At 49.8% G+C, this 16,204-nt stretch overlaps 1 protein-coding gene across 2 annotated transcripts in view; it reads left to right on the forward strand.

Annotated features, from left to right (window-relative positions):
• Nucleotides 1-13,862, forward strand: part of FAM171A1 (family with sequence similarity 171 member A1) — a 104,697-nt gene extending 90,835 nt beyond the window's left edge. For both annotated transcript variants that reach the window (XM_036228165.1, XM_036228164.1), the window contains 3 exons: nucleotides 7,184-7,300; nucleotides 10,161-10,275; nucleotides 10,876-13,862. In XM_036228165.1, the coding sequence (XP_036084058.1) occupies nucleotides 7,184-7,300; nucleotides 10,161-10,275; nucleotides 10,876-12,577 (1,934 nt within the window). In that variant the 3' untranslated portion in view covers nucleotides 12,578-13,862. The remainder of the gene's footprint in view (nucleotides 1-7,183; nucleotides 7,301-10,160; nucleotides 10,276-10,875) is intronic.
• The last annotated feature ends 2,342 nt before the right edge of the window (nucleotides 13,863-16,204 follow it).

The following is a 16,204-nucleotide window of genomic DNA, read 5'->3' on the forward strand; positions in this document are numbered from 1 at the left end:
ATTTAAAGATCGAAGGATGTGATGGACTTCTATTCTTGGCTTCTCTTTTTAAAAAAAAAAAAAAAATGGAACAGCTCATTCATTTCAGCAGATAGTTATTGAGCGTCTTCTTGGTGCCAGACCTTCCTCTGTTCTAGGCTCTTGGGATAAAGCAGTGACAACACAATGCAGGGAAGGTCCGTGTGATCATGAAGCTTTTGTTCTAAGTGGAGGCAGGGAACCAGGTTACTGCGGATGGCAGACGTGCTGTAAGATAGATAAGCAGAGTGATGTCAGAGGGAACGACCGGCGGGCCAGGGTGTTCGGAGAGGTGACATTTGAGCTGAGGTCCTCAACTAGAAGCCCAACCTGAGTATGTCTTGTCTTGGGGGCATAATGTTCTAGGTTAGAACCAACTCGCCCCCGCCCCAAGCAGCCGGTTCACTAAGCAGCGCTGTCCCCTGAAACAGAGATAACATCGTCCTCAATAGGTCCTTGGAAACTGCGACTTGAAGCAAAATGACTTACGAGGAACCCAGTTGTACCATCGGAGGATTGACCCAAACAAGAGCCGAGCTCCTCCAGCGTCTCACCAATGTTACAAGGAAACGATGTTGAATGGAACGTTCCTTGAGGACCCACCTCCTGGCCTGTCTTCTGGCAAGTGACTAGAATGGCTCTTAAATATATTAGAACTATTTCTGCAGTTGCTTCAAGCGCCGGCCGCAAGTTGGTAACAGCAGGGCATCATGGCGAGGGACGGCCTCGGGGCTTTCCGGAAGAATCGCTGTACTCACAAAAGTACAAATGATTTAGAGCTTTGCTGCTCACAGTGTGGTCGGCGGATGGGGAGCCTATGAGAACTACAGAATCTCCTGTCTTACTTCAGACCCGGCTGGATCAGAATCTGCATTGTAACCAGATCACCACTGTAAACAAGCTCTTGAACAAGACCGGGCGAAGAGCACCTTACCGCCTTCGCCTTCGTCTGTTCAAAGGCGCTGACTTTAATTTGGGAGAACGTTTGCAAACGCCTCCGTTACGCTGTTCCTCGTTTCGAGCTGAGTTTTCCAGCGCTGGGGATTAGCGGCCCTGGCTCCTGGAATCCTGGCCTGCCTCCCCGCCCCAGCCCTCCCGAGATGCCATTGCAAGATGGAGCTTGGATGGAGTGGGCAATGAACAAAATTTTTCTCCACATGGGCCTAATTAGCCTGTACTCCGATACTACTTTCTGGAAAATTTATATATACCTATTGTCAATTCAGAATTCTCTCGTTAAATTTTATTAATGCTATTATGTATCCTACTCCTTCTGGCTACCTACTTAAGGCATCAGCTTTCCATAACTCTGCTAGAATCTTTATGGTTTCCCATTATTGCGCTCTCCTGAAACTTGTTTCAATAAGTCGTGTGATAACTCGGCTAAAGCTTAAAGAAGGGAAAAATCGGTTGCTTAGATTATTTTTATTTTGAAGAATCTATTTGCCAAAAATTACCCTAAAAATACCCAGGAAACATGTTGTAGCCGAATATAGATTCATTTCTTGTTTTAATTCCTAATAATTCAACATATCCATGATTTTATATTTCAGACAGAAGGACATTGGTTTTAGCAGGTCGCCCTTAATTTTATTCTTGTTTAAACCAGTGCTGAAATGTCCTCGCCCAAAGCTATGAGAATCCAGCCATCTGTACATAACTTTTACTCTACAGTTTTATTGCTTTTAGCAAGAATGAGTAGATAATTGACCACCAGGTAAATGCTTCGCTTATGTAATTAATAAGGAATGTCCCTCTTCACAGATTTCATGGAAAAATAATTCCAAAGAAGGAAACGTAGCTATTCAAAGGCGTAGACTTTAATTTGGGAGGAAAAAGAAGGCTACTCCACAAAATCATAAGGATAGAAACGATCACTGTTTCAGCTCTAATGATGACTATGACTTAGGCTGATGGATTCTTCATTTCTGGTTTTAGCGAGCGATCCTGTCCAAGTTTTGTTAAAGCATGCAATAAAAGAGACTTAAAGCTTGAAACTCCTAAAGGTACAGCTGGTCGAAAAATATAGTAGAGGTTGAAGCTTAAGATAATACAAATGAAAGCCTAGAAAAGTAAGTCATCTAGTTTCTAGAGAAGTTCCGCATATCCAGGGATCTGGAGAGGCCCTGTGATTAGAGTTAACAGTGATAATAATCATACTAGTAATAAGCAGTAGCTGCGGTTCTTGAGAAGACTGTTCCTCAAACGAGCTGCGGCCCATCCCAGGCCATGCTGATTACTCAGGAACAGTCACCGCGGCCCCAGCGAGGACAGGGTCACTGGCCACGGCCAACAGCCGAGAGGCAAGACAACCAGCCGTAGGTCCCTACCGCCCAAGTGCATGCGTGTGTCATACGTGCCTGTGGCTCACCACCTCTCACCATGAATGTTCCAAATTATTTCACAGGGAAAATTGCGCCGTAAGAGTAGAAATGGCTGTGTCGCGCGGTGTGAACAGTCACCTTGTGATCGGCAGAGCTTTTTCGAGGCGGGTTTTCTGAGTGGCTGTGGACCTCCTTCCTGTGTTTCAGCTCCTAAATCTAGTAGGACTCGCTCCAGCTTCTCTCAGGGAAAAAAAAAAAAACAAACACATCCGAGCGCGTCAGCCGCACGAAGCTGCACACCCCTGCCCGTGCTCAGACCTGGGGGGCGTCCGCTGTGGACGTGACAAAAGGGACGTGGACCCCCGGGCCCAGGACTGGCGCTGGTGGCTCAGAGGCGTCACCAGGCACCCTTGTGCTCTCTGCCGTGCCATCCTGGGCAGAGGCCCTCGGTTCACACGGCTAGACAGTGGCAGAGCCGGGATTCGCATTCAGGATCATTTTTATGAACGGGGAAGTCATCCACGCGGCCAGTCAACCCTTTGCGGCTGGGCTTTTCTCTGCCCAGTGTTCTGAGGTCCTTCAGACGCGGGGACGGGTCTCAGCGTGCGAGCGGGGACTTGTGTCCCTGTACGCTGGCTGCCATGCAAGGTGCCCCCTGCGCTTCGTCTGGTACGGGTGGCTTGTCACTTCTGGTTTCTTTTTCAAAATCAGTTGTGCTCCTCAAATCAGATTTGTCTGCTTGTTCCCAAATGCCGAGATGAGGTAGCCTGGCCGCTAAAATAGGGGCGTCTAGGCAGGAAACACCAGGTAAATCTGGGCCCCAGAGGTCACGTTCAAATCAGACGTCATGCTTTGGGTCCTTGTCCATCCTTTAGAGTCCTTTTCCCTTTCAATCGCCATTTATTACCTTTTTGAACTCACTTTCTTTATGTTTCGCAAATAAAGATGATTTTGTTACTGCTCGGTAACCAAGCAGGAAAGCAGGACCTTTGGTGATTGCTGGGACCCCACCGGGCCTTACGGGGAAGCACAAGACTTATCTTTTTCTGCCTGTCAAATAGTGCGTGTGATGACGTTATAGATAAATGCAGCCGCCAAGGTAAGAGCTCGAGGCGCTTTAATCCCCAATGACGCTTGCCAGCCGAATACATAGCTCTTTCTCCAAAGAGATTTCTCCTTGAAAATACCTCTAACTCTTCCCGTTGCATAAGGTAGAACTCTATAGAGGATGACAGTTCACACAGAAACTGATCTGTGGGTGTAGCGTTGAAGGGGAAAAAAAATAACTACTGAACTCGGATCCGGAAAACCGCTGTTCCCTAGCCGTATTTGTTCCCCAGCCCCTCAGGCCGCGTGTGGACGTTCTTCCAGAGACAGTCTTGGTGAGATGGGGCGTCTAGTTCCCAGAAGCAGGTCTCCCTGGGCAGGGAGTGGTGAGGGAGCAGAGCCGATAGTAGGCACCTTGAGGGAGGCAGGAGGGAACGAAAGAGGGAGGGAGGAGAGGGAGTGGGTGCGTTTAGGAGTCGGGGGTATTTAGTCGAAGAACAAATGCTTCAATGTTCTTCAGTAGGACCCTAAGGACATCGCAGTTCAGAGCCCAGCATTGCAGTTCACCGTAATCACGACCACGAGTCATGAAAAACCAAAAATCATATTCTACTTAATTAGGCAGGAGTAAGTGATGGTTTTTAGAGTTATATAAACCTGCGTTTTCAAGTGCGCTATTAAGACCCAAGTTGCAGAGAAGACTCGTTGGGGTTGCCATGCGGGAGGGGAGACTTCTCTTCCGTGCAGAAAAGCTTATCTGTTATCTCTATTATGTAGTCTCTTCTGCTCAAGATTCCACGAAAGAGAAAGAACATTGAAGAGTTCAACTGCTTTAAAAACTTTTTGAAAACCTGTGTTCTAGAAATTTCAGGAATGCGGCATTTCATTCCTTGCCGATGCCTGGAGGATAGCTATCTAAACCTCACACACGTACGGTCTCAGTAATAACCACGCCACAGACCCTGCACAGAGCAAAAGGCCCTGATGGCCATCAGCCTGCTAAGGACACAGCTGGCCTCAGCCTGGCCGTGCAGGGGCGGCTGTGCGGGAAGAAGGTGGCGGCCTAGCTGGGCCCATGGGGAAGGGCACGAGGAAGCGCAGGGTCCTCGCTGCACACCTTCGCCAGGTGGCCCAGCTGGACACACCGCAGGTCCCAGCGGCTGCCGTCACTGCCCAGCTGTGTCCCGGCCCCCGAGCGAGTCTGCGGCCAAGGAAATGATGGGAGAGGAGGAAGCGTGGCTGGGGCGCCGCTGGGCCCCGGGGGCTGTTCCGTGTCTGGACCACAGAGGAGCCGGGCTGGGCCAGGACAGCCCGCGGCAGGTGTTCCGACCCAGGACTTCGGCCGCGGGAACCGCACGCTGTTTGCCTTCCGTGTTCTCTGTAGCCGATTTCCTCCCGCGCATCCCACGCTCAACTTGCCACCAGTGTAACTGGGAGGTATTTGGAAAGTGTTTCTAATCGATGTGCTGCGTCGTAAAAGGCAGAGGCTACGTAGAGGTCCAGTTCGGTGGTTCGCCCTCGAGCGAGCAGGAGTTAGGACTCCGAGCGTCCAGCTCCTTCCCTCCAGGTCCCCTTTAGCCTCACCCAGCATCCGCTCCATTCAAAGAGCAGTGACTCAAGACTCTCATCTGGGGAAAGCTGTCAACCAAAGAATGCCAGGCCACTTCCTGGCTGATGCGGGGATCCCCGCCCGGCAGGGCTGCCTCTGTGGGAGAGGCTGTGTGGGAACGGGGTGCGGCGTGTTCAGCCAGGAGCTGAGCAGCGCGGGGTCCCCTTGCGCACGGACACCCACTGGTCGCCAACGCTCCTTTCTCTGCCGTGAGGGAAACCCCTGCACCCACCACAGAAACCCTCTCGCTTCCCGTGTGGATCGATCGTCCCCTGTGTCTGTTTCCTCAGGGGCCCTGCAGAAGGAAGCGCTGCTCTGAGTTGGCAAAGCCACCTCTGGGGTCGTGTTCTCCAGAGAGGGAGAGTCAGCCAGCATCTTGGTCCTCACACTCGTTTTAGAAACCTCCCAGCTTGAATCTTTGTCTCACTGGGACCGGGATTCGGCCCGTGGCCCGGGAAGGCCGGATGGTGCGGTGCGCGCGGCTGCCCGGCTTCCCCCGTCCTCCTCCTTTGTTCGGGCTTGATCTGAGCGATGGAGTTGGTGTGCAAGCTGGGAGGCATCGCCACGCACCTTTCCATCCGCATTTGGAGGTTGCTATGGCAACCGATAGGCTCCCCACCCCCCCCAGAAGCAGCCCCCAACTATTGTTTCTTTCTTTAAGGGGAAGGAAAAAAAATCCATAATTGCCACCTCAGTGATGTGTGTCGTCAAGCAAGGCAAGGATTTGGAGCCCCGAGGGTCGACTATTTGGCGCACGGTCGGTGTGATTCGTGCTCGAGGGGACAGGGCTGCACACGTGGCCATTTCCGGTGGCGGAGGATTATGGGAGCGAGCCGAGCTGGGCAGGGGCACAGTGGGCCTTGAGGCAGAGCAGTAGGCGCCCGACGATGTCTCCTTGCTGGCGGGTGGGGTGGGTGTGCCCGTGGCGGTGCAGGGCCTGGCCAGTGCTCTCCCTTGCCTCTCTGCTGCCAGCCTCCGTCACGGTCCTCAAAGCAAGGTTCTCTGCAGGGGAGACAGGCGACAGCCAGACAACCTCGGAGCATGGGTCTGCTCCTAGGAACCGCACAAAGTCGTCAGACGCTGGGAGGGTTCACAGGAGATGCTGCATCCGGAGAGCAGAAGCAAGGTCGTCGGTCTTAAAGACAGTCGGACTGACCTAGGTGTCCTGCTCTGCTCCCGACCTCCAGGAGGCCTTGGAAGAGTTACGCAGCTCACGGGTCGTCAATGTACTCTTCCAGAAAGGGAGAATAAATCCAACTCTGTAGGGTCGTTGAGAGAAGAGTAGATGACATACCGCAAGCCTCCTGTTTCCACGGTCTTTACATCTGCAGACCGAAAACAGTACGTGTTTGTATCTGTGGTCAGGAGTCTGCAGATGTGGAGGGCTAGCTGTATGCATTGATCTACACCATTTGATGTAGGGGACTTGAGCATCCTTGGATTTTGGTATCAACGGGGGGTCCTGGAACCAATCTCCTGTGGATACCGAGGGACAGCTGTCTATAAAACGCATCTCCTGTGACTGGGCTCCATGGAAGGTGCTCGCTCGTTAATGTTAAATACGACTTAGAGAACTATCTGGAAGGCGGCACACAAACCTGCACTTGCCTTTGTTTCCCAGCGTCAAGATCAACTGGAACCTTTTAAAAATGTCCATCTAAGCAAGATTTCCTGGATCAGAATTTGCAAAGATGGGACCAAGGAGTTAACTTTAAAAAAAATAATAAAAAATTGCCCCAGTAATTCTGACGTAGCCAGTGTCTGATTCCAGATAGGATATTCACTTATTTGCTTTTGAAGATAAAAAATACAAACGTTACTGGATTCCTAACCCCCCTCAGGCTACCCTGATTCTCCTAAACTCCAAAGGCTTCTGCTACAATTATCTGTGCCTGGAAGCAGCGATGTTTGATTAAATGGTTGAAGGGAATTTACTAAGCTTAGAAGGCAAAGAAATACTAAAAACCTAAAGTTGTTCACCTTGCCCCTGAAGGAAGTTAAAATGAATCTATGGAGAGCTGTTTGCAGCCCCTAGATGACAGCTGAACCGATCTGGCTGTCTAATCGGTTATAAAGGTGACATTTAAGGTGACGTGTCCACGATGCTTAAGCCTTAAGTAGGAGTTCAGCGTGCCTAGAGCTAAAGTTTTGTTCGTTTGTTTGTTTCTTTTTCCGCACCCTGCAGGAACGTGGCTGAAGAGTGGTCTAGGCCTCGTGCACCAGGAAGGCAGCCAGCTGACGTGGACCTACATTGCCCCTCAGCTGGGATACTGGGTGGCAGCCATGTCTCCTCCCAACCCAGGTAACGGGAAGCCAGCCCCCGCGGTCACGAGGCACGACGGCTTCGAGTGCGCAGGCCGAGGCTAGGCTTTTGAGGATAACTTCGGTGGGGACATCCCATCGTGCTCCGAAGTAGTCGAGGGTCCAAAAACTCAAAAGAGGAAACCGAGGTATTTCGTGGGGCTGGGGGAGTTCCGCGCGGAACTCTTCCCGTCCGGGATGAGAATGACGCGTAGAAAACCGTCACGTCTCGCGTCTCCGTTTTCCTCGGACAGCTGCCATCGGACATGCTTAATCCGAAGCCCGCAGAGGCCGCGCGGACCTCCTCCCTAACTCCCGAAACAGCTGTGGCCGGGTGTAAGGGAACACGTCGGGAAAGGCATTCAGCAGAGAGGCTTGCAGGAAGTCATCATCGACGGCTTCTCGGGGCAAAATAAAAGCGCGGTTTGGCTTTTCCGAGAGGCCTCAAAGCCAACTAGTTGCTTTATGTCCAAAAAGAGTATTCATCTCCGTTGAGGCGATGTGAATGAACTTGTACTTTTCAAAATGCGACTGGAAGTTTATTTATTTTTTTTAATTACGTGCCCTAATTTATCCCAAGGAGTATTCTAGAATTGCTTTTCAGAACGGTCACCTCAGGCTGCCTTTGCTCAAAATGCCTTTTGAATCTCCGTCACTTGGACTGCCTTTGTTAGTGAAACTTTTCACTGGTGGCGAATTTTTAGGCTCAGAGGGTCCCTTTGATTTTTCTTAGATACACGTAAAAGTCACACACCTCCCAGGCTGGTGAATAAAGTAGGTGACTGAGCCCAGGTCGAAATGTGCTGTGATCGAAAGGTGTTCTCTTATGCATTCACCTTGGAGGCCATGCCAGAATGGGAGTCCAAAATATTTTAGTCCTGGATTTGTCACTGGAATGAACACCGAGACTCCCAAAGTAACTAATTTGGGGGGAGGCCATGCCTAGGGAGGTGTTAAAAAACCTGTTACCATTTGCTTTACAGTCCCGTACTGAGAAAACAAACACTTTACGTCCGCGTCTGTAGAGTGTGTGTTTTCCTGTATGATACCGTCCTTGTAGCATTATGGGCATGAACTAGATACAGACATGCCTCAGTCTCCACATCTGGAGTATCATATGATGAAGAGTAAGGACGGAAAGAAAAGAAATTCCTCCAGTACCAAAGCAGAGGCATTTAAAGTTCACTTTTATTTTAGATCTATTTTAGACAGCTTTGGCTATCAGTTTTCCCATCATGCAACAGGCTAAGAGATACTTTTGTAAAGACGGGAGGAAGAGCCGCCGGATGTAGGTCCACTGAAGCTCCCTAGCAATGAAGGAAGAGGGAAGGAAGCTCGAAAAGGCACAGCCCCTGATGGCATTTAATGTAGAAACACACGTTACTGCCCTCACCAGCCATCGCTTTTGTTAAGACAAATGACAGTGATGCCGTGCCTTCGCGAGCCCAAAACAAACAAGAAATCATCAGGGGTTCCCGCTTTCATCCTCTGGTGAAAAAGGAAACGACTCATGGCTGTGAATTTTATAAAGATCTCCATCGGCAGCCATTAATATGATAACGTGTTAAGTACTTACAAGAATCGAGCTTCAGTTATCTGGATATGATTTCTGTGTGTACCCCAGATTTCTCTGGTGACCCCTGCCAAGGCATTATCCGTGCCTATGGAGGCTGTCTTTGTGGTTTTTTTTTTTTTTAATGTTTCTCTGAATGATTAAGGCAGGATATAGATGTCAGCTACTTTTCCAACTTTTGTAAATATTAACTCTACCCCCACTGAAGGTGGGGTTCTATTTGGAAGAGAATGCTGTTATCTTCCGAACTGAAGTAATGTCACTATTTTCAAAAGCTAATAAACCTTCTCGGGTTTATCAAGCTCCTAAGAGATTTGTCTCCTTCAAAAGGTTTTCAAAGACGTCTCTCTCTTCAAATCTCAAAAATCAGTAAGGAAGTGGATGATGATAGTATTTAGCAATCAGAACCATGCTTCTCTGGAGCAATATAACATTGCATTCCTTCCTTCCCACCTTTGCAACTCTGCCCGGATACCTGGACACCAAGAAGGGCCCAAATACCGTAATTTGAGCAAGTTTTGTTATTGCTGTGGCTCTCTTGTCACTGCCATTGATACATTCTTACACCGTTGAGCATAAAGAGTCTAAGTTAAAGTACCTCATGGGATCCTTTACAGGGTAAATGAAAAAGAAAGTCTGTTTATCTCTGAAAACCTCATCTCTAAGTTCTAGAGAGGTCTGGAGCCACATAAGGTTAATCACATAGGTTGAAAAGATATCGTAGAGGAAGATTTTATTATTAAAAACGGAAGGCATTTTAGAAACACTTGGCACACCTGTGATAAGCTGTGGGTGTTTTTTTAAGGCATGGTACGTTTCTTTTCTATTTATTTCGATTTATTTAGGCAGAAAAGCTCTCTCCACAGTCAGAGCGAAAGTGAGACTAGGCTTGTGACTCTTTTTCCTCCTGCAGTGTAAAACCTGATAGGCCATCTCTCTGAGTGTCACAGTCCCACTCACCGTATTATCATGCAAACACTTGCTTTTCTCTAAAAATCACGTGTTTAGAATGCCGAACCAATATGGCTCTCTCTCGACTAAGGAGGGACCTTTGACCCACTGCCTGCAGTATTTGTGTATTCGGAGACCACAGCTGCTTCGGCAAGGGTGCTGGTCAGCCCTTCTCATCGCGGGGCGACCATCTGAAGGGTATTTGCATCTGGCCTCTGCTCCAGGTCCCCAGCCAGGAAGAGTTTAAAAAAAAAAAAAAAATTACGTTCTCGTTCGTTATCCCTCTTGATAGTGAGAGGTTTTCACAAATCTGAAACGCCCTTCTCTGACCTTCCAGGTCCCGTCGTCACGCCGGACATCACCACGTACCACACGGTGTTCCTTTTGGCCATTTTGGGAGGAATGGCTTTCATACTTTTGGTCTTGCTGTGTCTGCTTTTATATTATTGCAGGTAACGTTTTACTATTTGGGCACTATCTTATTTCGTTTGGAACTTCTTGTGCACGCGTGGATAGGGAGGTCTTTTTTTTTTCTTTTCCGAACCGAGGTTCTCTTTTTTCATTAGAAAATGTCTAAGAACTGAACGTTAAGTCGTCTTAACTTGCAAGTGAATGAACGGGCGTGTTGTGTGTCCCGTCGCTTAGAATGGGAATTATTTTTTTTGAAAAAGTTTGGCAGTTGTCCTGGGTTCATTCAGAATATCCTAAACACTGATTAAGAGATATTCTCAAGGACAAAGCCAGAGCTATTCCTATTGCGATGACTCCTCTATTTGGTTTGTGAGAATGTTGAGTGTCAATTCTTGGGTAACTGCTTTAGAATGAATCACTCGGAAGTACTTATAAAAAAGCCTACGGCTGAAATCCTTGGATTCTGCCGCTCCAAATCGAAATGAAGCGAATGAGGGGTGTGGGGTGCGTAGGCTTCTGGCCGCCGATCAGGGGTCTCGTCTCGTTTCTTCCTGTGGAAGTTGCGAATTAGGGTTTTACTTGAAACTTGACCCTGGCGAGAATCGCTAATCTTTGGGTTTGGACTGTCTCTTTGATCATAGGCGGAAGTGCTTGAAACCTCGTCAGCACCACAGAAAACTGCAGCTTCCCGCAGCCCTGGAGAATTCCAAAAGGGACCAGTCCACGTCCATGTCGCACATCAACCTGCTGTTTTCCCGTCGGGAGTCAGGGTTCCCGGGCCCGCTCTCCGTCACCGGCCACGGCCGCCCGGACGCCCCGGGCACAAAGGAGCTGATGAGCGGGGTCCATCTGGAGATGAGGTCCTCCCACGGGGACGTGGACACACACACCCCCATGCTGAAGCTCTCCTACAGCACCTCCCAAGAATTCAGCTCTCGGGAGGAGCTCCTCTCTCATAAGGACGAGGACAAAAGCCAAATCTCCTTTGATAACCTGACCCCGAGCGGGACGTTGGGAAAAGATTACCACAAGTCCGTGGAGATTTTCCCCTTGAAGTCCAGGAAATCGATGGAAAGAGAAGGCTACGAGTCCCCCGGTGGCAGTGACTACAGGCGGAGTTACAACGCCATGCTGTCGCAGCCTTTATTCGAGAAGCAGGACAGAGACGGTCAGGCCTCCGTGAACCATATTCCCACGGGAAGTAAGCTCACCATTCAGGAACACATGTACCCCGCGCCTTCCTCTCCCGAAAAAGAACAGCTTCTGGACCGCAGACCCACTGAATGTATGATGTCGCGATCCGTGGACCACCTGGAAAGACCCACGTCTTTCCCGCGGCCCGGCCAGCTCATCTGCTGTAGCTCCGTTGACCAGGTCAATGACAGCGTGTACAGAAAAGTGTTGCCTGCCTTGGTCATCCCCGCTCATTACATGAAACTCCCCGGGGACCACTCCTATGTGGGCCAGCCCCTGGTCGTCCCCGCGGACCAGCAGCTGGAAATCGAAAGACTGCAGGCCGAGCTGTCCAGCCCCCACGCGGGCATCTTCCCGCACCCCTCCGCCCAGATCCAGGCTCAGCCGCTGTCATGCCAGGCCATTTCTCAGCAGCACCTGCAGGATGCAGGCAGCCGGGAGTGGAGCCCCCAGAACGCGGCCATGTCGGAGTCTCTGTCCATCCCGGCGTCCCTGAACGACGCAGCCTTGGCCCAGATGAACAGCGAGGTCCAGCTCCTGACCGAAAAGGCTCTGATGGAGCTGGGCGGCGGGAAGCCGCTGCCCCACCCCCGGGCCTGGTTCGTCTCCCTGGACGGCAGGTCCAACGCGCACGTCAGGCATTCCTACATCGATCTCCAAAGAGCCGGAAGGAACGGGAGTAACGATGCCAGTTTGGACTCGGGCGTGGATATGAACGAACCCAAATCTGCCCGGAAGGGAAGAGGAGACCCCTTGTCCCTCCCGCAGAACCACCCGCCCGTCCAGGAGCATCCGCAGAAGGAGCCGCGGGCGGCGGACGGCACGGCCTACACGCAGCTCGTGTACCTGGATGACATGGACCAGAGCAGCAGCGAGTGCGGCACCACCGTCTGCACCCCCGAGGACAGTGCCCTGCGGTGCTTGCTGGACAGCTCCGGCCGCAGAAGCGGCAGCCAGCTGCCCAGCCTGCAGGAGGAGACCAGCAAACGGACTGCGGACGCCCCGCCAGAGCCCTTAGCCAGCCCGGATCAGGGGAGGCCCGCCCACGAGGACGATGACGATGACGACGACGACGACCAAGGAGAGGACAAGAAGAGCCCCTGGCAGAAGCGGGAGGAGAGACCCCTGATGGCGTTCAACATTAAATGAGGGGCCGCCGGGCCGCCCGACCGCGGAATCTAACCAAATTGCCAAAAAGTTCTTACCTGACGGACGCGCGTGCCCGTGTGTGGAGGAAGTCGCCAGTGGGCCGCGGAACGGAATGACAGCCGAGACTCAGAAGAGAGGACGATGCTGATGGAGGCCTCGCGCACCCAGGAGGCGGCCGAAGGTAGCGGCGGCGTGTCCTTCCACGGGCTGGACGGGTCCCCTTCCCGGACACCGAAGAACCACAAGTGACGTCGCTAGGTTCTGGTGATGACCTCGGTTCTCCCTCACATTGCGGGAACAGATGAAACTCCCATTTTTTTCTTTTCTTTTTTTTTTCTTTTTGCATCGCTCGAATCAGTTGTATCACGATTAATGCTCCTGTGAAGTTACGATTGAGAAATTAGCTTGGCACCTAGTGTCCCGGGGTATGCGTCACCTCAAAAGGAAAGCTATGCATCTCTGCTTCGTGCTCTTACTTTGCTTAGATTGTTGCTTCGTTAAAGGTTGCATTTCGGGTCCGCTTTTTTTTTTTTTTTTTTTAAACAACCCATCTTGGTTGTCAAGATTTTACCCCTTCGTTTTCCTCCGGTCTGCTTCTCAATGGTTTATTTTGGTATCTCCTTTTAGAAACTCTCGAGTGTCACCTCTGAAGCATCCAAGCCTTTTAATGAAATCGCGCTGAAATTTTTTTTTTTTTTATCAGCCGAGAATCCTTCAGTTCTGGTCCCATTAACTCCAAGTGCCTTTTTTACAGTGACAACAACAGAGTCCCTCACTTGTCCTCTTTGTTTTTCTTAACTTCCTGTAACGGAACCGCCTGGATTTTATAGAGTTATCCAACGACGCCCCTTTTATTTTAAACTGCATGCTGCCAAGTGCCCGTCCGTGTGCAGAATTCTCGTTCCGGCGCTGTGTACTCTCAAGTTCTCCCGTGTGATGTGGATTCTGTTTAGCTAAGATAGACTAGAGGACTCTTTAGAGATCTACCCCCAACCCCCACCCCGAATCCATCCCTCTGGCCACTAGCCGCCCTTACGGTTTCATTGGCTGTTTGTATATACGGTTACATATTAACTCTGGAATTCTATGGGCTGATCTTGCTCTCCCAACATGGAGTATGGACTGAGCAAGTGGACTGAATGTGACTATTAAAAAAAAAAAAAAAATCTTATGTACTCTCCAAAAGTGCCAGAATGACTCTTCTGTGCATTCTCCTTAAAGAGCTGCTTGGTTATCCAAAAATGGAAATTCAAAATAAACTCTGAAGAAAAAAAAAATAAAAACAGTCTCGTGGTCCTTTGTATTCATCCTGAGCCATGGCGTGTTTCAGAGTTGTCATTAAGAATTTGCTGTTCATTCCTCGTGGGGCTTAAATCTAAAGACCACCCACCATGTAGGCACCTAGGAATTTACACTGTGGTTAGAGACTTTAAAACCCACCTTTACGTCCAGTTCCATTCAAGAACACAAAGTAACACTGCATTGTGGCGTGTCATATTGTGTTTAAAATCGGGAGAGGTGTCTACCCTTTACAAGAAACCAATGTTTTCTTTTAGGTTCCATATTGATCCACCTTTGAACAGCTTCGGAGACACTTCATTTTAAAAATGACCAGCACTATCCCAGATGTGTAAAACTATTCATCAAAAGCATTAATGGAGATGTCGGGTCATAGAAGAGATTGGTGGAAATAAATTAAGCTAGCCATGGTTTCAGTAACAGCCTCCTTACAAAATTTTTATTCATGAATTCCACGCAGGCAGAAACCTAATCAGGCTGATTTTTATTATTTTCATACAAAAAAAAAAGTTGACGTTTTAGTGTTTTTGTTTTAAGGGGAAACTGGTTGAGAGACTCCCTCCCCCGCTCCCCCACCCAACAGTGTTGGGGCATCTAGATGCGTTGGGAGTCTGTGACAAATCCTTGCAGACCTCACTAAGACTCCAGGGAGGGGCCCTTTGTCAACTACCCTCCAAAGAAAAGGTCAGTGGCCTCTCTGAGAGAACCCAGGGCCAGACCTGGGCAATGGGCATGCTGGGAGATCCCAGCTCTCTGCAGCTCTGCGGAAGCCTGCTGCCCACGCAGTCACCTCCGGCAAAGCACCGCTTTCCATGACAACACATCGGGGCTGATCATGGGAGATCTGGCAGGCAGATTGGGGGTGGGGGGCTTTTCCGACTCCGCATTAGGCTGTGCATTCCTGGGTCTGCGGTGAGTATGGAAGGTGTAAAGCGGCCAGCAGCGGCGGTCGGAAAGACACTGTGTATCCAGGAAGACGAGCTTTGCCGAAGGGAGATGGGTTCTGCCAAAGACGGCGCTTAACTCGCTTTACACTTGTCCGAAATGAGGCTCAGAGGGTCACGTTTTTGTTCAGGGAGCCGACGCGGATGTGTCTGTCACAGGGTTCCGAATCCATTATACTGTCTGAAGAACTAAAGCCATCAAAGGCATCTTGCTTATGCCACCTAGTGGTCAGTTTTCACCTGCCTGGGACTTAAGGAGACTTCAATCTGGACACATAGCTAGCTATCCAGGGAAGAGAGGACCCGTGTGCCCAGGGGTGACTGGGACCTGCTCTGTCCTCCAGGTGAGGAGACGGGGACTGACGGTTTGCTGAGTCTCTACCCTGGAAATGGTATAATGGGGACAATAATGCATTCCATTCTCCAACTCTTGTGAGGAAGGCGTATTTATTCCTTCGTTTCACACCAACCTAGATCGAGGCTAGGGAGGGTAAGTAATTGAGGTCACTGAGCTAGAGCGGGACTATGCTGCTTAAACAGCCCTCCGGCAAGGAACTTGGCCATGGTGTTTAACTTATAAATGTCCCTCCTGATAATGGATGGGCAGGCCATAACTGACAAATCCTGATGCAACACGTAATTGCACATTCCGTACGACAGTTGTTCTCACGGAGTGCTCCCATGGATGTCTGTCACGGCAGCTGACAAAAGGCTGTAGCTCTGACGCAAACACGGATGGATACGTTTTTACATGACTTACTAAGATTAAACCGAAAACGAAGACACGTCGGAACGTCACCCACCCATCGGTCATGGTGTCTGTTCGTTTTCTGAGTCAGGTCATAGTTTTTGAATACTAAAGGATTGTTTTCAACTTTTTTTTTTTTTTTTTTTTTTTGCTATTTGCAATGTTATGGGTCTAGACATCACACAGTTTTAAGTGTAACCTGCATTTTTAACATTTTCTCCATCGCCTTCTTAAATCTAGACGGTCAACAAACCAATCCTCGATTTGGGGCGTTGCCAGTTTCCGCAGTAGACATACTTTCGTGTGTCCGTTTTCAAGGGACCAGAATGACGTCACTGCGCTCAAAAGTTGGCAAGAGATGCGCTGTAGCGCGCAGTTATATTTCCGTCGAACAGGCACGATAAAGGTAAACAACCTCAAGCGCATATCGTTTGCGGGTTTCATATTGGCAAGTCTGCTGACTTGCTAAAAGTCATTTGTAACTCCCAGCTCAGTCCTTGCCATGTTTTTGCAGTCACTCGTGGATACATGTAAAGCAACGAAAAATTTGAACTTGAACTGGTAGCACTGTCTTCTTGTTCCAGCTCTTGGACTGGGAGCAAGTGCCCCTTTTTTTTGAAGTCTATGTATTGCCAC

The sequence above is a fragment of the Rousettus aegyptiacus genome, unplaced genomic scaffold (assembly GCF_014176215.1).
Source record: "Rousettus aegyptiacus isolate mRouAeg1 unplaced genomic scaffold, mRouAeg1.p scaffold_m13_p_10, whole genome shotgun sequence".
Lineage (NCBI taxonomy): Eukaryota > Metazoa > Chordata > Mammalia > Chiroptera > Pteropodidae > Rousettus > Rousettus aegyptiacus.